Source organism: Propithecus coquereli, unplaced genomic scaffold (genome assembly GCF_000956105.1).
Source record: "Propithecus coquereli isolate 6110/MARCELLA unplaced genomic scaffold, Pcoq_1.0 Scaffold34, whole genome shotgun sequence".
NCBI lineage: Eukaryota > Metazoa > Chordata > Mammalia > Primates > Indriidae > Propithecus > Propithecus coquereli.
The window spans coordinates 7,906,529-7,930,867 of NW_012149063.1; the positions used below are offsets into that span (position 1 = coordinate 7,906,529).

The 24,339-nt window shown below is 38.4% G+C and overlaps 2 protein-coding genes across 3 annotated transcripts in view; both read right to left on the minus strand.

The window, feature by feature from the left end:
- ATF2 (activating transcription factor 2) overlaps positions 1–8,493 on the minus strand; it is a 107,729-nt gene extending 99,236 nt beyond the window's left edge. For both annotated transcript variants that reach the window (XM_012650752.1, XM_012650750.1), the window contains exon 1: positions 8,388–8,493. The gene's annotated coding sequence lies outside the window, so the exon portion shown is untranslated. The remainder of the gene's footprint in view (positions 1–8,387) is intronic.
- Positions 8,494–20,519: 12,026 nt separating this feature from the next.
- ATP5G3 (ATP synthase, H+ transporting, mitochondrial Fo complex, subunit C3 (subunit 9)) lies at positions 20,520–23,778 on the minus strand. Its single transcript, XM_012650753.1, has 5 exons — positions 23,748–23,778; positions 23,450–23,560; positions 22,179–22,256; positions 21,462–21,655; positions 20,520–20,778 (listed from the first exon to the last, which is right to left on the minus strand). The coding sequence occupies exons 2-5, from the start codon at positions 23,486–23,488 to the stop codon at positions 20,664–20,666; spliced, it is 426 nt and encodes a 141-aa protein (XP_012506207.1). The 5' UTR covers positions 23,489–23,560; positions 23,748–23,778; the 3' UTR covers positions 20,520–20,663.
- Between the last annotated feature and the right edge of the window lie 561 nt (positions 23,779–24,339).

The window sequence follows — 24,339 nt, forward strand, 5'->3', positions numbered from 1 at the left end:
TTCAAATAAAATTATGTTGGAGAAATGGAAAGAATATAAAAGTTTAATAAGAAAAAGGAACAGTGAAAATTTCCGACTGTTAAAGAGGCATTAATTCAAGTTTGTTCTTTAAAACCAATGATAGTATCAAATCACTATGGTATTTAGATACTTATAAAAGACTGGTGTCACTATCTAGAAAAGCCAGAAATTATACTTTTTTCAACTATTTAAACTTATTAAAAATTTTAGGAATCAACTTAGACATGTGCAATGGTACACACTTTCTCAAATTTCTTTTCAAGAGTATACATGAGTACAGCAGGCAGAACAGTCCCTCAAAGATGTTCATACCCTAAATCCCAGGAGCCTCTGAATAGATTACATTACATGGCCAAAGGAACTTTGCAGATGTAAAAGGATTACAGATCCTAAAACAGAGAGAATCCCGGGTTAGGATTACAGATCCTAAAACAGAGAGAATCCTGGGTTAACAAGGTGGGCCCAATCTAATCAAATAAGTCTTTAAGAGCAGAGAACTTTCTTTATCTGGAGTCAGAGATTAAGCTAGAAAAAAAAAAAGACAGGGGATAACCTGCCATTACTGGAGGAGGGGGGCACACAAATAGAATTTCAGCTTCTGAGAGTAAGGACCAGCCCTTGGCTGATAGCCAGTAAGGAAAGGGGGATGACAGTCCTACGAGTGCAAGGAAATGAATTTAGCCAACAACCTGAATTAACTTGGAAGTGGATTCTTCCCCGGAGACTCCAAAAGGGAACACAGCTCTGCCAACACATGGATTTTGACTTTGTAGGACCCTACGCAAGTGACCCAGCTGAGCCCACCTGGACTTCTGACCTACAAACTGTGAGATAATAAATTTGCGTTAATTTAAGATGCTACGTATGTGGTAATGTGTGAGGCAGAAATAGAAATTTAATACAGTGAGCAAAAGTTTTAAGGTATCAGAAAGATGGACTTGTGCCCCAGGACTTCAAGAGCAGTAGAACCTTATAGACACAGAGGGGTGGGTGTGTGTTTATGTATTATAATTTCTTTCTTTTATCTTGGTCAGGCACCACAAAATGCAAGAAAGGATCCTAGAGCTCACCTTGGGAATAGCAATATGACCATAATAACAAATCTAAGTCCAGGAGTTTGAAAACCTGTAACCATGAGCAAGTAGGACCTCGTTCCCCTTTCAAAGTTAAAGTATCTTTGCTTTCCACATTAGGAAAATTTTAAATGTTGTGATTTCACTATGATCCTCTCCAGTAAAAAACAATACACGTTTCAGGATTATCAAATGGAATAAATGAAAATAATACATGTAAAATATATAGTGTAGTACATGACAAGTATTAAGTCTATAAATTTCACTACATTTTCCTTTGATTTTAAATGTACATTTTCCTAATGCTTCATAAATACCTAATCTTATTATCTGCTTTATTTTTAAGGTCAGAAACTGAGAACTATGTAAGTGTAACTTTTAGACAGAAGACTTTTACATTAATCTTTAACCCATGGATTTGACGTTATCCATAAATATATTTGATACGTAACATTCATCAATGTAGGGAAATCAAACTTTTCAGAAATGAGAAAAATATAAGCCCAACTTTAATAAGGAAAGCAGAAGTTTTTATTTTTTCCTCACAGCAGACATAACAGATGTCTTTCATGCATATCACTATTCCCAAGAGTATACTAAAGTTTTGATGAAATTTCTCAAGGTTGATGGTACACATAAAGAGCATCACAGACTTCTCAAGCCTATACTACGTGAATAGTTATATCAGCCCCAAACCTCAAAAATACTCTAGTAGTCCAATTCTTAAGCAAAATTTCACTTATAAAGTGAGTCTTGATTATTCCTAGACCTCTAACCCCTAGGTAATATAAGGTAAACAAGCTTTTTGGTTTTTTGTTTTTTTTTTTTTTGAGACAAGGTCTCTCTCTGTTGCCTGGGCTAGAGTGCAGTGGCGTCATCATAGCTCACTGCAATTTCCAACTCCTGAGCTTCAGCAATCAGCTATCCTCCTGCCTCAGCCTCCTAAGTAGTAGGACTACAGGCACATGCCACTATGCCTGGCTAACTTTCGTATTTTTTTGTAGAGAGTGTACACTCTTACTCAGGCTGGTCTTGAACTCCTGGTCTCAAGCAATTCTCCTGCCTCACTCTTGCTCAGGCTGGTCTTGAACTCCTGGTCTCAAGCAATTCTCCTGCCTCCCAAAGTGCCAGGCTTACAGGCATGAGCCACCACGACAGGCCAGGTTCTTATTTTATAGTTTAAAATTATAAAAGAACAACACTAGAAATACATAAATGCAAAGAACTTACAGATTAGCAGTTATGAATATGAACAGAGTTAGTGCAAGTTTTACTAATATCATCACTTTAGATGTGGTAATGAAATCTACTATGTGATATAAGGTTCATAGCATTTTTGCCCAAGGTAGATGTTTAAAATATACTTATCTATCATTGCTTTTTCCCTCAATAAAATTTGTAAAAGTAAAAAGATACTAGTAATAGAAATCCACAGCTTACCAAGAATTACAATAATTCATACTCATTATCACTAGTAAAAGTATATTGGCCAGGCGCAGTGGCTCACGCCTGTAATCCTAGCACTCTGGGAGGCCAAGGCCAAAGGATGTTTGAGCTCAGGAGTTTGGGACCAGCCTAAGCAAGAATGAGACCCAGTCTCTACTAAAAATAGAAAGAAATTAGCCAGACAACTAAAAAGATATAGAAAAAATTAGCCGGGCATGGTGGTGCATGCCTGCAGTCCCAGCTACTCAGGAGGCTGAGGCAGAAGGATTGTTTGAGCCCAGGAGTTTGAGGTTGCTGTGAGCTAGGCTGACACCACGGCACTCTAGCCCAGGCAAGAGACTCTGTCTCAAAAAAAAAAAAAAAAAAGAGTATATCACTAAAAATGGCTCATTACAAAGAGAGCACAAATAAGACAGACTATTGATTCTGTACAATACCCATTACAATATAGGTAAGCTCACTTCTTTCTCCTCTTTTCAAAGTATATGAAAATTCAAGTAAGTGAAAGTGATACACCCTCAATCCAACATTCACATTTCAATAATCATTAAAACCTACCTTACAAACAATAAAAGACTTTGGCGACTCTCAACATTGCGGTTGAGAATTGACAGTGTACTTACGAGTTGGACTTCAAAAGAACGCTAGAACTGTGCTATTTTAATTTAATCATACTCTATTCCACAATGGCAAGGAGAAATGAAAGAGTTTACTAGAATGTTTATAGTGTGATTGGTGGAGTAAAAGATCATTGGAGTTTATGGAAATCACAGTATCATAATTTTATCATATCAAAATAAGGATATGCTATACTGCATGAATTTGATATAGAAAAAGTCTGGGGAAGAAAGGGCACATATGGAATGAAAAATATGAAATATTCTTTCAAATGGATTTATGAGAATTCTAAGGTGGTGAGTTCCACCACAAATTGTAAATTCCTAGGGAAAACCCAACTTTGTTGCCAAAGATACCAAACAGATGGTTGCTATACTGTCTTCCAGCCAGGAGGGCCGTGCTAGATTATTATTATTGCTTCTGAATGAATTTTAACAATAATAATTACTGCACTATATACTGAGTGCATTAAGTTTTTGACATTGTTTTAAGCATTGTATATATATATTATGTTAATGCTCGCAGCAAGGCTATGTAAATATTCTTCTTCTTCAAAAAAAAGGAACTGAGCCACAGAGAAGTTATATAATTTGCCCAAGATAACACAGTTAATAAGCGATAGACCCATGACAATCTGGCTCCTCATAACTATCCTAAAACATTGATTACCTACTATGTGCCAGAAGATATTGAGGAAACAAAAACTCAGTCAATTTGGTCATAACACACTCTTTATTTGAAGGGTTACCTATATGGAAAGGAATCTGTCGTCATAACTCTTAATCCATAATGGCAAATTCATAAGACACTAATGCTATGAAATCTATAGTTCAAAGTAGCAAAGGATACTCATTGTGCAAGCCATATAAAAGTGCATAAAATTTAAGGATTATTGTTACTAGGCTGTCGAAAGTTTCAGTAAAGTTTAAGAGAAATAGTGAAATGACAGAAAATACGAAATATACAATATTTGCCGCAGCACATAGATCGCTTGTAGATAAATAACTACAGTATGATATGGCTAACTAAATAATTATAATACAATTTATTTCCAGTAATAATTCCCAATTAAGTAATCGCATTTTATTAATAACCACAACTCTAAAGTTGGCAAAATTATGGCAAAGCTATTGCATTCATTCTCTGGTGATGGTGTAAACTTGCTCGAGTCTTTGGGGAGGCAATTGTTGAAACATCTGTATCTTTTGACCACTAATTGCATTTGAGATGAGTATCCTACAGAAACAATTCAAAAGAAGAAACCAATATATGCAGAGAGATGTTCAATGTTAAAATAGGCAAAAACAGAAAACATTTTCCTCTTGGGTATTTAAATTTGAGCAAATTTAATAATTATCTTGTTAACTATCAGGTAACCACCAAATATTACAAAACTTATATAATATGGAAAAATACAATGCTATAAAAGTAAAATAAATAAAACTTATTCATAATTCTATAAAAACTATACTGTATATGCACAAACTATAAGGAACAAAAATAATTAAACAAATCTTTTGTTAGTATGGCAAAACTGAAGTTGATTTCTAATTAATACTATTCTAACAAATGTTCTATTCTATTTGTTAGTAAAAGAAAACATGCTAGCCCAAACAGTAAAATTAGAAAAACAAAGCTATAAAATTGGAATGACAAAGGTTTGGGTTCTGTTAGGCAAACTAAAGAACATTTAGGGGAGATATTTATAAATTTATAGTCTATGCTATACAGCTACCATATACTACAAAAATAACCAAAGTCTATATGGTATTTTGCCAAATACAATTATTCCCACCCCATCTTTCCCTACCAATCTTGTTGAGAATCTCTGTGGTAATAAGCCACTACTACTGTTGGAAGCATCTTCTTATTTCTCGGGTATTACGACAAAAAAATAGTTGAGAACCACTATCTTTGTTAAGATACAGAAAGCAGACATGGGTGAATAGGCCTAGCTTTCAAAACACTGTATTTACATCTCTTCTTGTTGAAAAAGGTTTTTAATCACTTTACTACCATTGCCAAAATGCCAAGAAAGAAAAATAAGCATCGCTAAACATACTTTAAAGTGAAAATCAATACACCAGTTAAAAGACTGTCAACAAGAATGAAAAGACATATATAATAAATATATATTTATTTATGATTATATATTTATAATCTAAAATAACATGTAAAATAATTACAATTATTGATGGCATTAAAGATTGACAAATTTCCTCAGTTTTCTTTCTTTTTTATTTTCTTTCAGACAGGGTCTCACTCTGTTGCTTGGGGTAGAGTGCAGTGGCATGATTATAGCTCACTGCAACCTCAAACGCCCGGGGCTCAAGTGATCCTCCTGCCTCAACCTCTCAAGCAGCTGGGACTACAGGCACATGCTACCATGCCCAGCTAATTTTTCTATTTTTTGTAGAGATGGAGTCTCCCTATGTTGCTCAGGCTGGTCTCCAATTCCTGGCCTCAAGCGATCCTTCCACCTTGGCCTCCCAGGGTGCTAGGATTTCTGGCATGAGCCAACGCGCCTGGCCCAAATTTCCTCAGTTTTCTATGAAACTATACCATACTGTAACTTTTTGACCTTGAGAAACATAACAAAGGAAATAAATGTTTTGTGGGGTTTTCCCTTAGATATAAATAGGTGACTGCTATCCTACTATCTAAATATTAAAAATTACATAAAAAGAACATGCAGCATTTTAGACAAGTTTTTAGCCTGGAGGAATAGGTGTGAATATAAGATAACCACAAATACTAAATTAAACTACTGACTACAACAATACAAAGTAGGTTGTTCTTAGGATAAATTTTAATTGTAACAAATACTATACGTATTTGTTTTTATAAGGATCAGCTGAATTATCAATTATTGTTATTCACTGGGTTTTAAACAAGGGAGTTCCTGGTGAAAATTTGGTTTTAAATAAGGGCAACTTCAACTACTTTGTCTTCTCTAATGACATTTCAATAGTAATAAAGAGAAAGAAATGCCAGCTTATAGACATATTTCATACTGGAAGGAAGACCATGAAGACAAAATGAGTGGAAATAATACACGGTGAGACTGTTTACCTGACAAAACAATTCACCAGCATAGAACATATATATCATTAAAACCCGAGTTTTCCAAAATATAAAAATTTTGGTAGAAAAAAGTACACGATTTCTTGAAATAGTTAATGCTAGCTATAGGCAGCAAATGTTTGATGTACAGCATATCATTTTTAAATGATACTCACATAGCTTCCAAATCCTGAATACCAACAAAAAGCACCCCCCACTTATTTGTTAAAAAGCTGACATAACCATTTATGCTATTAGTTTAAAAATAAGAAACAAATACTCCAAATAAAAAAGCAAATGCAGGAATTTCTGGATTATGTATTTAATAGATAATAATACAGTGCCCCAAATATGAAATAAACATTCTAATAAGGGATTTCCAAGAAATGCAATCAGATCTCCAAATTATGTACCTTAAATACACACAAAAAAGTCCCTAAGAGCTCCATCCTTATTGACAATCATAATACAAAACACCTAAGTTACAGATTACCACAATATCATATTTTAAATTTTTAAAATTTAATAGCAATAACATCCTCTCAAAGCAAGATTAAATACATTTTAGGAAGGCAGTACACACATCACTGCAAACTTGGAAGATTCAAATTATTTTACAAAGACTACGACTCTTAACTATTACTCAATTATTGATGACCTTAAAGATCTTAAGATTAAGAATCTTAAGATTCTTAATTCCTGACCTGCAGAGGAGTATACTTTACAAAGATGTTCCTACAGTTTTGAAAAAAGTGTTTACAGTGAATTTCTCAAGTGAGTGAAACAAATTTAAATTCAAGATAAAATTGCTACTGTGTTTGCATTTTTAAGGCACTTAATCTTGTAGGGTTGACTTTTTAACAAGCTTTTATAAAGTCATACCTTCATAATTTTGGTGCAATATACCAAGGCTACATGGCTATTTAAAGATTACGCCTAGAAAGGCTATTACTGACAATGGCAATGTCAGTGGTTATATATTTCTTAAAATAGGACTAAAAGTATGCTCAGAGGAAGTCAGTTTTTGTTCTGATTTCAAATATATACATTAAATGTATGCATAGTTACCAGATTCATAATTTAAAACCCCTAAGAAATTGTAACTTTCACGTATAATTTAGGGATTAGTCAATAGGCCTAAAGTCCACCGAGAGTAAGCTCTTCTACTCCATCATATTCACAGGAGTTTTGCTCTTGCTTCACCAGTTTTAAGACTCCCCATTAAAGAAAGACAATTTTGTACTAACTAGGGGCATAAAAATAGTCCCCAGCTCCTCCTCTCTCTCCCTCCCCCTATCTTCGGTTCAACGAACGAGCATAGAAAACACACATACACACACATACAAACACTCTCTCTCTTCCCCCGCCCATATCGGCTCTAGTCTCTAGGGCATTGATAAAAAGCAAATTATTTCCCTACAGAAGGTCTGCTGTCCTCCCAGGCAGGTAAAAAATAGGAGAAAATACCGGAATCAATCTGCACGCACACCTCAGCCCCGCCCCACGGGGAAAAAGTGGGGGGTGGCGGGAGTATAAGGGTGGCAGAAAGGACAGAAAGGGCCGAGACTTCCAGCTCCCAGGTTCTCCCTACCATTCGTTCCATCAGGTTCCTTCCACACAAGCCAGGGACACTGACCCTATTTTCAGGCGCGCCTCCCGATTCTCCTCCCCGCCACCATCACAAACACATGGTCCTCAACCGCTTGAGTCCTGGGTGGGGACACCAGAACGGACCTCTCCCTACCCAATCCAAGGGCTGGGGTCGGGGGGAAGGTCTCCCCGCGCACACTGCGGACTCGATGTGCGCCCCAGGGACCTCTGAACTGACCCGAGAAGGGAAAGATAATTCGGAGGGAGGGGTCTAAGAAAGCCGTTATTCCTTTTTTCCTCTTCCTTAGGAAAGCGCGCGAGAGGGAGGGGCCGGAACAACGAACGCTAGTTACCTAACGGTCCGGCCCAGCCGGTCAGGCTCCAGAAGCCGAGGGCTGCGGAGGTGGCAGCACAGCCACAGTTGCCCCGAGGGCTAGGGACCGCGGCAGGAGCGCCCGAGGTGATGGGAAGCGGGGGGTGGGGACTATGGTGACCGACGTCGCCATGTTAGCGCCTTCTTTCTCCGTATCCCTACAGTCTCCAGTCCTGCGGCCCTCTGCCCATCACTACACTCACCTTTCCAGGTCACTAGTTCATGATCCTTCTGGTTGCCTGGGAGCCCCGAACACAGCCGTGTTTACAAACTAGCCCTGGAGGAAAGGGCTGAACCGCACTTTAAAGGCCACGGGCTCCCACAGGCTTCCGTCCTCTCTCGCGAGAGCGGACTGACAACCCTTCTCCCCGCCCCACTCCCGGCATCCCCCCATTCTTCTCGCGCCCCTCCCCTCCGCGCACACGCCCCTTCTTGCCTTCCTTCAGAGGGAGCGCCTCCGGGTCAGGTGATTCCGTCAGGCCTAAGGAAGGAGACGGGTTTTCAAGAGGCGGGGATAGAGAGGGCGGAAACCCAAGAACACTCGGGCGCTGATGATTGGGCAAAGAGCCCGAAGGGCGGGAAGCAGTCCTGGATGGGGCGGGACCAGAAAGCTAAAGGAACGTTGGCTCTGTAACCCGGGAGCTGCAGAAGGCTGTGATTGGCAGCCGGCTGGAGGCTGGCGTAGGTGCTGGTTCGCGGGGGGAAGTGGCGGTGTGAAGGAAGGAAAAGTGAGCTCTGCAAAGGCTGCTAGTGGATGGAGGGAAAGCAGGATAAGTCCTCCAACCCCAGCCTCAGAAGCCCGGCATCTCCGTTGCCGTCACTTCTCAGCCTTGAGTAGAGAGGTGGGTAAAGTGTAGGGTGTTTACCCACACTCCGGCTATCCGAAAGCCTGAGAGGTGAGCTTGCGGTAAGGTGAGGTTTGGGGGAAGAGGAGTTTGCTGGTAATTAACCACCCCCTCTCCCGCCAAAACCACTACACGTCTAAAGAGGGAAAGCGAGATAAGTCAGTTTTGAAAAAAGAAAAGGCCTATTCTCTGAATGGATTTTGTTCTCATTTTACTAAGTTGTAACTGGAACTGATTCTTCGGGCTTCTTTAACCCAGCGGCTAGTACTGTGTATGATATTAGCATATAATCACGTACGAAGAAACTTACCAAAAGGAAATACAGTATCTTCCGCTATATCATCATAATTTAAAACAGTACAACTTGTTTCTAAGAGAAACTCCTCCATATTATTGTGTATTCCATTTATCAGTTTCCCTTTACTTATTTATAGATAAAAATTATTCATTCATTCATTTAGACAAGGTCTTGCTCTGTCGCTGGCTAGAGTGCAGTGGCGTCATCATAGCTCACTGCAACCTCAAACTCTTAGGCTCAAGCGATCCTCCTGCCTGAGCATCCCGAGTGGCTGGGACTACAGGTGCACGTCACCACGCATGGCTAATTTTTCTATTTTTTGTAGAGATGGGGTCTCGCTCTTGCTCAGGCTGGTCTCAAGCTCCTGGCCTCAAGCAATCCTCCTGCCTCAGCCTCCCAAAGTGCTAGATGTGAGCCAGCGCTCCCAGCTAAAAATATATTAATTTTAATAGAGATAATCTCAGCCCTTATAAAACTTCAGCAATCTGGTATTAACATTTTAGAGAGGACCAAAGGACACCAAATTAGAATATGACATAGAAACAGCATTTTTCCCACAATACTATTCTGCTTAGTAGGTCTTTGCAGTGCTAAAGCAATGTCTGTCAAGTCTGAAAGTAGCTTTTAAAAAAGGGGGGACGAAAAGATCGTTTGGTTAATTTAAAATGACGACAAAGGAGACCATTTTTATAGCACTGCTATTGACAAAGGTGCACTCTCCAAAACACAGTACAGTGCTGAAAATATTTCATCTTAATGTTGCTTTATGATTCTCTATACAACTTAAAAATTTCAATGTTAACTGTAGAAATACTGGTTGTTCAGTAAGTAGACAGGCCCAAGTTGAAAAGTATGATCAGGGAGGCCTCTGTGAAAATTTGAATTAACTATTAAAAAAAAAAGAGAGAATGCCTTATGTTTTTCCATGTACTAAATGCTGATTTCTAGTTTGTTACAAAATTGTGAATCAGTTTACATATTAACATAAAATGCACTCTATATTACACTCTATGTTGTTGGAAGGTTGTGGGGGATAGTGTTTGAGAGTTAATGAAACTGCATGCAGTTCCATAATGATATCTGGCATAAAGGTGAAACTGTAATGGCATTGGACCTTTTAACAGGTTTCTGGCCTGTATACATGTATGTGAGCCAACTCAATCCTCTTTTAAAAGTAATTTTAATTACTTAAGATACCTGAAAGTAGCCAAATTGTTAACACTGTTTATTTCTTAAATTAAAATGAAAGTACCATCCCTTTATAATAACATTGTAGTATTGTTAGTGTAACACTAATTATGTCAATACAACCTCACATCTCAGATTACTGATGATGGACTAAATGTGTGATTGACAGATGATAATTGTTAGCTCTAGAAAACATTCACAAAAATGATGCTTCTCTTTCCATTCCCCAAAACATCTAATGTGAGAAGAAAAACTATAACTGTTATATAGCATTTTAAAAGAAGCTTGGGTCAATTAGAGTTGATTTCTTTAAATAATTATTTTTCCATTCACATACATTAAAAATATGAAATTCTTTTCTCTAATTTTGATTCCTTTTCAATTGCCAGTAGCTTTGGTTTTAAATTTCTCCTCGTTTTTCCTTCTCCACTCTGTTGTCAAGCAGTTAATTATCTACATAATGCACTAGAGGAACATGTTATTTTAAAGACATTCTTTCAAGAGTTTTTTTAGACAAGAGAAGAATCATTTAGTAATATGGATAGTACTCTGATATGTTTTGAGAATTCATTTTAGCTAATTTTCTAAACAGAAGGTATACCTAAAGTGAGAAAAAGCCTAAGATTAGGGGGAAAAAACAGGTGGAAACTATGTAGATCTGTTATATATGTATCTTGGCAATCTGGCAGTTAACAAAGGGCCTCACTTTGCACACTTATAGTTCCACAACAATTCCTTTATTATAGCTTTCCTACAAATGGGGAAAACATTCAGCGTAGCCAGAATGAATGTAGTTACTATTTTCAATTCTGGTCCCATGAACTGGTAAGTCTCACTATTTATCCATATCCTCATAAAATGCTATGTTTTCAATTTTCTTTCTCACTTCCTCATTCCTCAATATCCCCAAGAGTCCTAAAGTTCTTTACAGTCTTCTCTACCAATGCAGGAAACTTCTTCTGGACCCCTTCTTTGCTTGTCTTATTGTTCCATAAATGCTTCTATCCAACTTATTTCCAGGCAAATTAGTGAGGGTCTAGTGAATCTCCTTTAAGAACCCAGCATGACTTGTGAATAAAACTAGTGTCCCTTAGATACCAAAAGAGGCTATTTGAAGAAAACTCATTTCTGTTACAAAGTGCCCATTATTACTAAATACCACAAGAATCAGTGGTCACCTTTAAATGCTCTCAAAACCTTCCAAATGCCACAGAATGTGGTATTTCCACCTTGTATAGGGCTATTAATCCATTAATCTGTTACTACTCACAAAAATTCTACTAAAACCCTGCCCAACTATATATATGTATATATATATTATATATATTTCTCATTTTTGTGTGTGATATGTGTGTGTAAAATACTTCCAAACAAGGTAGAAATAACCACATTCTGTGTGTGTGAGAGAGAGGGAGGGAAGGAGAAATAATTATTTTTAAAAACATATTTTCTGTTTGTAGCTAAACAAAACATAGAATACTCCAGGGCACCTCTTCTGTCTGCTTTGCACAACTAGTCCTGGACTCAGTGAAAGACCCTCCACATTTTCATGGTATCCTCAAGATGCAGCCCAGTACAGTGGATTAGCTGAAATTTTACCAGCAGGATCAAGGTGTATGTGTGATGTGAAAGGGATGAGGGAAGCAGGGTATGATTAGCTATCTGATATCTGAGAGATGACGTGAGGATAGCATGGCCCTAGACATTGTAGTTGACTTTTTGATATCTTCTGTCTATCAAATCCTTTTCTCCCTCTGACAGCACAGGGTTTTCCTGCACATTGCTGAAATGGCCTATGTTATAGTTACCTCTCGGCACCTATCCTCATGGAAATTTCCCTTCAGAACATTTCAAGTGCAAGGATGTCCACCCTCCAACCCAAATCCTTGGTTTTCTGAAAGAATTTGTATTAATGGAGTGTGGCTTTGTGGGGAAAAATTAGAGGGCTACGTTTATTTTCAAATCATACCAATTAGTTTATACCAATTTCAATGAGACCAGCTCAGAGAGAGAGAATGGAATTTAAGGGTCTTGTTTTCATTCTTGATACCAATGCCTCATCTTATCTTCTATCTGACTCACTAGAAAGAGGGATGCCATCATTATGTTCTGCTCTTTACACACTATTATCAATAAAAGTAGATTGGACCACTCCTAGTGTAGAGGTTTGTCTGGCAGTCCAATGTCTACTCTTCATGGCTCCCCATAACAAGTCTACTTTTCAACCTGAGGCCCATATAATACCAAAGCCATGCAATCCTTATGCCAGAAACTGAGAGAGGTCTCTCTGGTCATAGAGACCCTTCTAGGTCCTTCGACTAACACTGTGCTCTTTTCACTTACTGTCTTACCTTGGATACAGCCTTTTAGGTTAACTGTGGCTAACTAGGTCAATTATAAACTGAATGCTGTCTCTTTACTCATAAAGCATCTGTATTTATTGAGCATGAACATTCCAGGCACTGTTCCTGGTTCTGAGGCTACAACTGTAAATAAGACAGAGTCCCTTAAAGGAGACTTTCATGGTGGGGTGGCAGGAAGACACACTACATATGTAAACAATAAGATAATTTAAATAGCAGTAAGTACTAGAAAATAGAGCAGGGGTGTGATAACATGCAATATTATAAGCTTGCTTTCTAAACACTTTAGAGAACTTGAGAGTAACAGACGTTGTAGATAGATCTAGAGAGGCTGGAAAGTTCTGTGAGCTGTCCTTTAGATACAAGTCTTGAGGGAACAACCTGAGTTGTCTAGCAGCTGAGAGACTCAGCCAACCTATGTAGCTATTTGAGGAAGCAAACCCTGGGACTCAACTATAAGAGAAGATCCTGGAATCTCCATGGCTGGGACATGTTGACCAGAAGATGTTGCAAAGCAGCCACCGCCAACAACCTGGGTCCTCTTAGGCGTCTCTGCCAAGATCAGTTATAGGATGCTAGCGTGTGCTAGTAATAGGAACCACCAAAAACCCTTGGATTTATGAGTCCTTGTTGATCTTAGGGACTCTCTTCAATATTTAAGCTCCCTTGAGCAAGAAGATCTAAGCTACTAAACATGTCAGAGGAGATACATTACTTATGTCAATTCAGGAGAAAGAAGTACAAATTCTTGCCAATTTTAGAGATTATAAACAGATTGATAGTGGACAGGATGTGACCTAGGGAGACAGGGCTACCCTCAGTTTACAAAAGTGGCATTTCTGTAGAGTTGTAAATGAAATGTCATATATTGGAACCTGTTTTCTCACTGACAGATTAGACTTGTGATTGTCAAACGTTTTGGTTTCGGGACCCTGGATCCCATAACAACATGTTAACATAAATAACATTCAAAATACCCCTGTATTTTCCAAAACAATTGTTTTCATTTTTGTAAATTGCTCTCATACTTAATAGAAGACAGCTGTATTCTTATATCTGCTTCTGCATTTGATCTGTCTGTTATGATGTTTTGGAGTATATAATGAAAATCTAGCCTCACACAGCTATGTATTGGAAAAGGGTGGACCTCATGAACCTTCTGAAAGGGTCTTGAGCATCCCCCTGCCACCCCCAGAAGTTATCAGACCACATTTTGAGAATCACTGGGTTAGCAGTACATTCCAATACAGGGGACAAAAAAATTCTCCCAATGAATGAGTTGACAGATTTTTAAAACATAAGGCATGGCATGCTGGGAATTGTAGTATTCTAATACAGTGCTTCTCAAAGTTTAATCTGTATACAAATCACCTGAGATCCTTGTTAAAAATGCAGATTCTGATTCAGTGGATTTGAGATGAGTCTCCAGAATCTGCATTTCTAACAAGCTCCCAGGTGATACCAATGCTGCTAATCCATGGACATCACTTTCAGTACACTCTCTAGTATGTTATACACATCATCAGAAAGCCTACAGGAGTGTGTGCAAATGAGGATGTGTGTGTATGAGGGTGGGAAGGTAGAAGGGATAGGGATGGGTGGAGGAAAGAGAAGTATAAATAAACTCATGCTATGTACTTTTTAAAAAATCTACGAAAACAGCGTTTTTTTGGTAAATCCTATATTATGACAAGTTTTAGTTAGCTACTATTTATTAACAATCTCTACATCAAATCAAACCAAGGCATTTTGCTGTTGGCAGAGACAGAATCAAACTGCCATGTTTGTTGAGGCAGAAGAGGATGGTATTAGATCTGAAAAGAATAATTTTTCCCCTTAATAATGTAAAGAATTTGGCAAGTAACTGATGACAGATCATGTGTTTTGGGTCTTAAGTCTATAATATTAGCAGTAGAGTAATGCCACAAAATCACCAAGTTGATAGGCTCAGCATGTAGAAAATTCAACAACTCATTTATAATTTCATGTGTAGAAATCACATAATATTTTAAAAGGCTTTGTGGATGATAGTACTGTAACAATATAAACTTTTCCTCTCCCAAATACCTAACACCCAAACCAAACCATACTGGCTAAACCTAACTAATAGAACTTAAACTTACAGCAGAAGCATGAGTATAGTTTATTTGGTTCTAAAGTGTTATTTCCCATTTGTCTACAATCCCTTACGATTAACTGCAATGACATTTATTTTTACCCAACTTTAGTCACTCAGCGACTTGACCACAAATTTTGATCATTCCTTGACCCTTCCTTGCCTCCAACATCTTGAACTCTGAAATTCTTTAAGTTTCTTGTGTATTTCTTGGCTCTTACTAAAATGGACCTTCAACCTTACTGATACCTCAGCCCTTGAGGCCCTCTCTTATTCCAATTTATCACCCGTTGTGTTTTCACTTGTTCCTTACCCTGTTTGAAGTTATAGGTCATCCTCTTGAACAATGTGTTTGTTTTCTGCCTAGAGCCCCCTTGACCTTCTGTCATTTCTTGCCAGTGGCCAGCCCTGATAACCCTCACTGCTCTTTATGTCAGTTCACATTGACAAGCTTCCCAACATTGTGAGAGACTCAAAACTAGGTTAATGATGTTCACTACAAATTCATTATCTACCTGGAGCTGGGTCCTTACTGCTGCTCTGCACTTTTTATTCACATCTACTCCATGCTATACATCATACCTTTCCTCTGTTTTCAAACCCACAAATCTATCAGTAAGTTTATACATCTTATGCTTAAAATTATATAAAAAAACAAAATTCATTTCCCCCAAACAGTTTTTTCCTTGTCATCCCTAACACAGTCACACGAAAAAATCAAAGTATGGGCTTTGAAATCAAGGAAGATCCTAATTTGGGTCTTGACTTTGCCACTGAATAGCTATGTGATTTGGGGAATTGTTTAACACCTGAGTCTATTTTTCTTTGTATCTTGGCAACTAACACCAATTTAAATTTAACAAGGTTGTCATGAAGGTTAAATGGCAGTATACATAATGTCTCTAGTACAGGGAGTAACACTTACTAGGTGCATACACCCTCTCCTCTCCTATGTGGTTCCTGAGATCTAGGTGGAAAATCCTACTGATAACTACTTTTGCAGACTTTTAAAAATATGGTTGACCCTTGAACAATGCGAGGGATAAGGGGCCTGGCCCTCCATGCAATCAAAAATTTGCGTATAATCTTTGACACCTCCAAAACTTAACTACTAATAGCTTACTGTTGACTAGAAGCCTTACTGATTACATAGTAAATTAACACATATTTTGTATGTTATATATATTATATACCATATTCTTACAATAAAGCTAGAGAAAATAAAATGTTATAAGAAAATCATAGAAAGACAAATACAGTACTGTACTGTATTTATCAATACCATAAGTTTATGTTGTCTGTTTATAATATCAATCCTCTTGTCTGTATGGTGGGCGACCACAGCTGCAGACCTCAAACTACCGCACATATGAAGTAGTTCAGCTTTTTCTTCTAACGTCAGGACTTTTCTCTGCTTCTTGGGAACACTTCCAGCATGGTGGCACTTTGTATGGGTCCCATGGTGTTATTCAAGGTTTAGGGTATTGCACTAAAAACGATGGAAAATACACTGGAACTGAGAGATCTCTTTTTATTGCAAGACACAACTTACTGGAGAGACGAGCTGCTCACACACAAATGATTAGCATCACACAGCGTTTTAAGTGAATACTCACAATACCTGAGGTTACTATAATAGCAACAGGAGGTGGCTATGAAATTATTACAGTAGTACAGTATGTAGTACAGTTAATTTTATACAGTTATGATTTAATATTGCATCTTTATGTTTGTTTACATTTCTCTTGACTATGAATGTTGCCATGTATGGTGCATAAGTATTGATAAATTTTAACTTTTTATAATAGCTTTTATGGTGTATTTTACAGTAGTAAATGACAAAATGAACTAGTACCTACATGTATTTTATCCATTCATGACATACATTTTTCATAATTTAAAAAAAATTTTTAGGCTATGTGGTTCATCTACGAGTTTTTTCAAATTACACATCTCCAAAAAAATTGTCCAACGTATTTATTGAAAAAAACCCACATATAAGTGGACTCATGCAGTTCAAGCCTGTGTTGTTCAAGGGTCAACTGTACTCATTGCCACCATCCTAGACTAGGCTCTCATGACCTCAAAGCTCCTATAGTAACTGCTGTTCATTGCTGGCTCCAGTCCACTCCACACTGGTATCACGTCAACCTTTCTAAAACACAGCTCTAAACTTTCAATGGCTGGCTGTAGTTACAGGAATAAAGCCCATACACACTCTCGCATCTGCCAGCTTACGTAATATGGTCCCAGTCTACCTTTGCAGGCTTATCTCACACTATTTGCCTCCCATACTCAGGCAACTACTTTGTTTCTCACGTACCAATGCTTTGTTGATTTACCTTCCCTCATCACTGTTCACTAGCCAAGATATACTCTTCTTCTGGTCTGTCCCCATGACACCAGTTCTTCAAGGTTTATCTTAAATTATAGACAAATAGCACTTTTTCACGATTCCTTCATTGGAAAATTATTTCTACTCCTTGTCAACATCTTGGCACTTACTGCCACTCTCGTGAAATTCATCATTTTACTTTGAATTTTGTTTGCATACATATGTCTAGTGTTTGTGGCTAGATGACAAATGACAAGCTTCTCTTTAGTTAGTTCAATGATAGACTTCATACCTCAAATCTGTATTTTGAATTAATCCCAAAGGCATTAAAAATATTACATTTCTGCACTAAGGAAACAATATATTACCAAATAAAAAGTATGCCTAAAAATCTGAAATGCCTTTAGGAACAACATTTTGAATAAATATAGTTGAACTGGCACTACATGGAAAATTCTTCATTTTCTATTTGACGTGAAAATAACATCTTGATCAGCCTGTGTTCAGAAACTAGAAAGTTAGTAAAAGGCATTTACAATGAATATTTGTTTGCAAAGCTCATAAACTAAGGGAGGTGGTGCTTCCTATAAAAATGGTACACAATAAACATTTCTGCTGACAGAGTAGATGCACTCCAGTGATGTACTTTCAATGTTAGAAACTGTTATCAGAAATTAAAATAGTAAGTAGAAGGATATATACTCCATGATGTTGAACTTTCAATACATTATTTTTCCCCTTCTAGGTAAAATAGCCTATAGTTAAACTTCTGAGTTATTCTGTTCTATGAAGACTTTTTTGTCCAACCCCCCCCCCCAACCCCCCGCCTCAATAACCTGAAAACCATGCAGCTACAGCTCAGGTATTTCCTTTTCATTCTCAGGGAATGCCCTCAGCTAGGGCATCTCTTACAAGAAAACTGTCCCAGAATCATGTTTCAGGCCTTTTCAGCCACCAAACCAGCACCAAGAATAGGTCTTTACTAAAATTAATTTTATTTAAAATGAACTTAGAACAGAGGACTAGTTTAGCTAAGTATTTCCTGGTGATTTTTAAAAATTTGTTGATTTTATTCTATGTACTATTACATAGTACAAACTATCTTAAAGTGTACAATTCAGTGACATTTAGTATATTTACAATGTTGTACAACTATCACCATTATCTAGTTCATCATTTTCATCAACTCAAAAGGAAACCCTATGCCCATTAAGCAGTCACTCCCCATTCTTGCCTCCTCCTAGTCCCTGATAACCACTAACTGGCTTTGCCTCTATACATTTGCCTATTTTGGATATTTCATATAAATGGAATCATGAAATGTGTGGCCTTTTGTGTCTGGCTTCTTTCACTTAGCATGTTTTCAAGGTTCACTCAGGTTTATTTAGCATGTATCAACACCTCATTTCTTTTTGTGGCTGAATAATATTCTAATATATGGATATATACCACATTTTGTTTATCCATTCATCAGCTGATGGATATTTGGTTGTTTCCACCTTTGTTTTGACACCAGGTCTAGCTCTGTTGCCCAAGGTGGAGTATAGTGGCACAATCATAGCTCACTGCAGCCTTGAACTCCTGGGCTCAAGTGATTCTTCTGTCTCAGCCTCCCAAGTAGCTAGAACTACAGTGACATGCCATCATGCCTGGCTAACTTTTTAAAAATTATTCTTTATAGATATGGGGGTCTTGCTATGTTGCTCAGACTGGTCTTGATCACTCCTGGCCTCAAGTGATCCTCCTGCTTTGGCCTCCCAAAGTGCTGAGATCACAGGCATGAGCCACCGTACCTGGCCATTTCCACCTTTTGGCTGTTACAAACATTTGTGTATAAGCTTTTGTTTGTATACCTATTTTCAATTCTTTTGGGTATATATCCAGGCATGAAATTGCTAGGTCACATAATAGTGCTGTTTATTTATGTTGATGAGTTTTAAATACTGGGTAGTGCTGTTCAGAAAATAGTTTACGCTCTAGCAATTTCATATTTGATATAAACTAGATGATTAATCAACTAAAAACTGGTAGTGGCTCTAGCTCTTTAGCTTTTTTGGGCCTCATTTCATGGAGATGTATAACTTAGTCATTCTCAGACAGTATGAACAAAAATTACCTGGGAAGCCTTTTAAAAAATGCAAATTGCTAAGTCTCATGGGTAAAGAATCTAATTCAGTAGGTGCAAAGCCTAGGGATTTGTATTTTAAACAAGCACTCTAGGTGATTCTGATGGAGGTGGTCTTCCCAGCCCACTTCAGAAACTTTAGTATAAACTGACCACTCTTTCTCACTTGAAATCAAATTAGGCAGAGGCCACTAAAGGAGTAAAATGTAGTTTTCCTAACGGTCACCTTAACCTTCAAATAAACCTTGAAACTTAGATGACAAATAATATAATGGTACGATATATTTGCTAGGGGAAAAACTCAAAGTCTTTCTATAGTAGCACCACTTTATTCCTTTTAATAGGAAAAGTTTGACCAAGAAGCAACATGTAGTATCAGAAGCCAACTGATATTGTTGAGCCAACTATCATGCCCAAGACTCCCACTATAAACAGGTTAGCAGCAGTGATAAGCATTATGTTAGCAACTTTTGGCTTTAAAAATGTAGCCAATTCAGTTTCGATATTTGGTTTTTAATAAATAAGAGCCTTGTTCAAGTAAGAAACTAGCTGCTAGTTAGACTGAGTCCCTTCCTAGAAAACAGATAAGATTCATCATAGACACACAATTGCTTAATGTGAGACTTAATGAAAAACAAAAATTATACTACCTCCCAGTTTAAAGCTTTCATTCCTAAAAAGCTGGCATGCTTTACTTTTAGAACCAGCTGTGTAAGAACAGCCAAGTCAGTCCTTGGAGGTGATTTTGCTTCCAAGTATTCTAATTCATGTTAGACCTTAAAAACACAAAACCATCTTGAGCATTAACTACCTTCGTTTAATTAATCATATTTCATAGAAGCTCAAAACACTCAAATACTTCTCCTTTATATGAATAAACAAAAGCCCTATAAATTACAATGTGCAGAACACTATATAAAAGAATTCCCATAAAAATTACATTGGGACATTTTTCATCAGTAAGGCAACTGCTGTAGCTTCCTCTGAATTGGACAGCATCTGCCTGAATACATGTTCTTCTTTGTGATGACCTAAATTTAGTATAAGTACAAATCACAGCAAAAATTAAAGTTTTCGTCTTTAATGAAATGACTTTGGAAATAACATACATTTCCATGACACCAACACTACAGTTTTTGGAGTCACAGTAAGATACACAAAATTACATCCGTAATTAATATGAATGCCAACATTTCAAGCAGTAATTTGTTACATGGCAAACAAAATCAAGAAAGCAACCATCAAACAAAAGAGACCCATAGCTTCAGACAAGGCAAATCCCAGGATAGCATATGAGAACAGCTGCTGCTTCAGCGAAGGGTTTCTAAAAGAGACCACATATGACTGTTACTTTGAAATGTTAGTTTCAACTTATTTGGTAAATGTTAAAGAATCAGATTACTAGCATGGGAATTTTTGTAAACTGGAAAGTCTACAAGAAGAGTATTTGCCTAGATCTCTTTTGCTTCTGCCTTTGACACTCCTTTCTCCCCAATTCTGATAATCGTATGTCATAAAGGCAGAGAGCTCTCTCTGTCAACATAAATGGTTTGTTTTCATCCATTTTGAGGGATTCTGACATGCTTCTTATCCCTCTGAAAGTATGTTCTACACCTTTTAAGATCTGAAAGTTTAGAAATAAGGTCTTAAAAAATAAAATGGAATTGATACTTTTCTTAAAGTGTTCTATTATATTCCCAATATAGCTTAATAATTAGGAATGTAGACTCTGAAGTCAGACTGAAAAATTCATTTTCTAACACTTACTAGCTATGACTCAGGCAAGTAATATAACTTCTGTTTGTCTCTGGTCCTTCATAGGTAGAGTATACCCCAAGGGTTGTTATGAGGATTAAGTGAGATAATGCATACAAAGCCCTCTAAATATAATGCAAGACACACAGTAGGCACGTAATACAAAGTAGCTATTATTTCAGTAGTTTTCTAAGTTTCTAACTATTTCAGGCATGCTCTTAAACAAACTTATTCAGGGATAGAAATGATTACCTGGCATAACCAATGATAAGGCTGCCAAAGACTGTTCCAATACCAGCACCTGAACCAGCCACTCCTACTGTTGCAGCACCTGCACCAATAAATTTGGCAGCAGTATCAATGTCTCTGCTGATAGCACTGGTCTGAAACTCCCTTTGGATTAGCTGAGACACACCATTCTGAGCCCCATTAAATACTGTAGAGCCCTAGACAACAGGAAATAAAGGCAAAGGTCAAATCAGTCATCACAGCTATTTTAATTACTGTACTGTCAAAATGAGTGCTTCTCTATTTGGTGAATAGGCAGTGGTATGGCACAATAGAAAAATCAAGAGCTTAGAATAAAATTCTGATCTTGTAGAATAGGGATAAGAGTATCTACGCTTTATAAGGTTGCTGAGAATTATGAAACAACCTATATGAATATGCTTTACAATAAAGTAAGTTTTTTAAAAACTGTAGCTATTATAATCTCAAATACAGGAAACTCAAAATTATAGACTTAAATATAAATACTGACTATAATATTTCTTGGCCAACTCAGGTGGATAGGTTTTGGATAAGTTTTGAGAGGTTTCTCTCATTGACTCATCTTCTACATATTTTTTGGATAAAAGGGTAAAAAAGGATTGTCCTCAAACTATTCACTAATGAAGTTTTTTCCTTCACTCTAATCAAAACCATATATAAGGCTAACTAGTGTTACCTAAGTTTTATTATTACTATTACCTCTCCAGTCCTAGCCTCTGGTCGAGATAACACTGATGCAGAAATTGGTCTGTATGCAACTCTGGATCCAGCTCGGATCTATTAATGAAAAAAAGATTCCAAGTATTAAGTAAGAATACAGATAAGACTTCAATGACCTTCTTGTACTATGAGTTCTAAAACAGGAAGCAGCAAAAATGAATCAGAGACTTTTCTGTATTGACTCTTACCTTTGCTGTTTGATCATTTTCAATACATGAAGCAATTTTAATAGTTTCATGCTAATGAAATGTAAAGTTTTACATACCCCGTTTGCAATACTCTGAATAAAAATTCTAGGAACAATTAGTTAAAAAAGAGAGTAAGAATTGCTTTTAACGTTTCAATTATCATAGTGCCACAATTCAAGTCAGAAAAACAGGAATAAAAACCCCACATTGGTTGGTAAGTTTAAGTGGACCATCACGGATATTAGGAGTGTCATTCTAAACATTTGTCATTTAAAATAGTCCAGTAGTTAATGAGCTCCCCCCATTTCCAAGATATTCCTATATGACCATTAATCATAAAATGAAAAAAAAAAAGAGTTGAAGCAATTCTACATCTGTTTAAGAATAATTGGTAAAATACTCTGACCATAAGGACATATTCCAGTCCAGCTTCTTTGCCCTTGAGTGTCCACTAAACTAAGGTCACAGAAAATCCCTTCAGAACCAAGACCTGATTCTCTAAAACAAATCCTCCAGATTTAGACTTCACTTAAAGCCTGCAAAATGGTTATGGAAATAATACTCCAGAGGCAGGAAGAAAGACTGGGCTCACTCACCACCTTCCTCCGCCCCCACATGGTGAGACAAAGTCCCTCCCTCTGCAGCAGCGAGTTTGACCTACAGAGAAGCACTGAAGAGAAGCTGCGGTGAACTAGGCCTCAGCAGCCCCCTACATCCTCAGCAGTACCCCTGACTTAGCGTCAACCCCAACCCAACAGAGAGATCGAGAAGGTGGGGGAGTGGGCCGCTCCAAGACTAGGGGCAAGGAGGGTTTGACCTACGCCGAGAGGGGCCTGACAGCTAGGCCTTGGCTGTTCTCCGCCGTCCTGGTGGAGGGGAGGGGGCTGAGATGCTCCGGAGTTAGGAGGGAAGGAGGAAAAGGGCATTGGGTAAGGGGTAAGGGGAAAACTGTTGCCGAGAGGGCGGAGTGTCCCGCCCGAAGGTTGCCCCATTCAACAACGTGGACGCTCCAGGCCAAGAGGCCCGGCCCCTCAGTGCCCCGGCCCAGCCTGGGCTACGCACCAGAGCGGGGGTGCAGGCGAGCTTGGCGCAGGCGAACATCTTACACTCTTCGGACCGCGCGGCTGTAGAACCTGGGTGACAGGCGACTTGGGCTCCTCTCCCGCTTCCTCTCTGCGGAGGCAAAGAGGCTTAAGGTCAAGCGCCCTGCAGGGGCCTGTCCTTCCCACCCCGGCCCTGCCAGGTCCCGTGCACACCGTCACCTTGGGCCCCGTGCCCAGTGAGGCGCCACTAGAATGAATGGGTCCCTACCGGACGCTGCTCCGCCCCGCCAGGCCGCGCTCCCGCACCCGCCACTTACCTTCCCGGCTTGCGGCGGCGGCGGCGGCGGCGGCGGCGGCGGCGGCAGAGGTCGAAAGAGTGGGGCTGGGCGCGCAGGCGCAGTCTGCCTCTTATTGGCGCCGCGGCACCCGGATGGAGAAGGAGGGGTATCGGATGCATAAGGGAGTCGCTCAAGGTCACTTTGTAACAACTTTATTGGTAACTAGCCCGGAAGGACAACGAGAGCCACCGGTGATGGGCTGGCGGGCAGAGGGTGCTAAAGGGGAGACAACCAGAAAAAATTGAAGACGCATCCCGGCAGAGAGCACTGAACCGGTTGTTTGCTTTTGATCTGAGCTGGCCGGAGAATAGTGGGCCTTTTTCTTTCAGGTCTTTGTTCGGATGTCACCTCTTAAGAGAGGCTTTCCTGGATCCCCTACCTGTCTTTATATTTCTTTATAGCTCTTATTACTACCTGGCATTATTTATTGTTTGTTTGTTTGGCTCCTGTATTAGACTATAAGTCCATGAGGACAGGGACTTTGTTTTGTTCATCCTCGTATTCACTCACTTTAGAACATGCTTGGCCCATTAATAAGCACTCAATAAATTTTTTTTTTTTTTTTTTTACT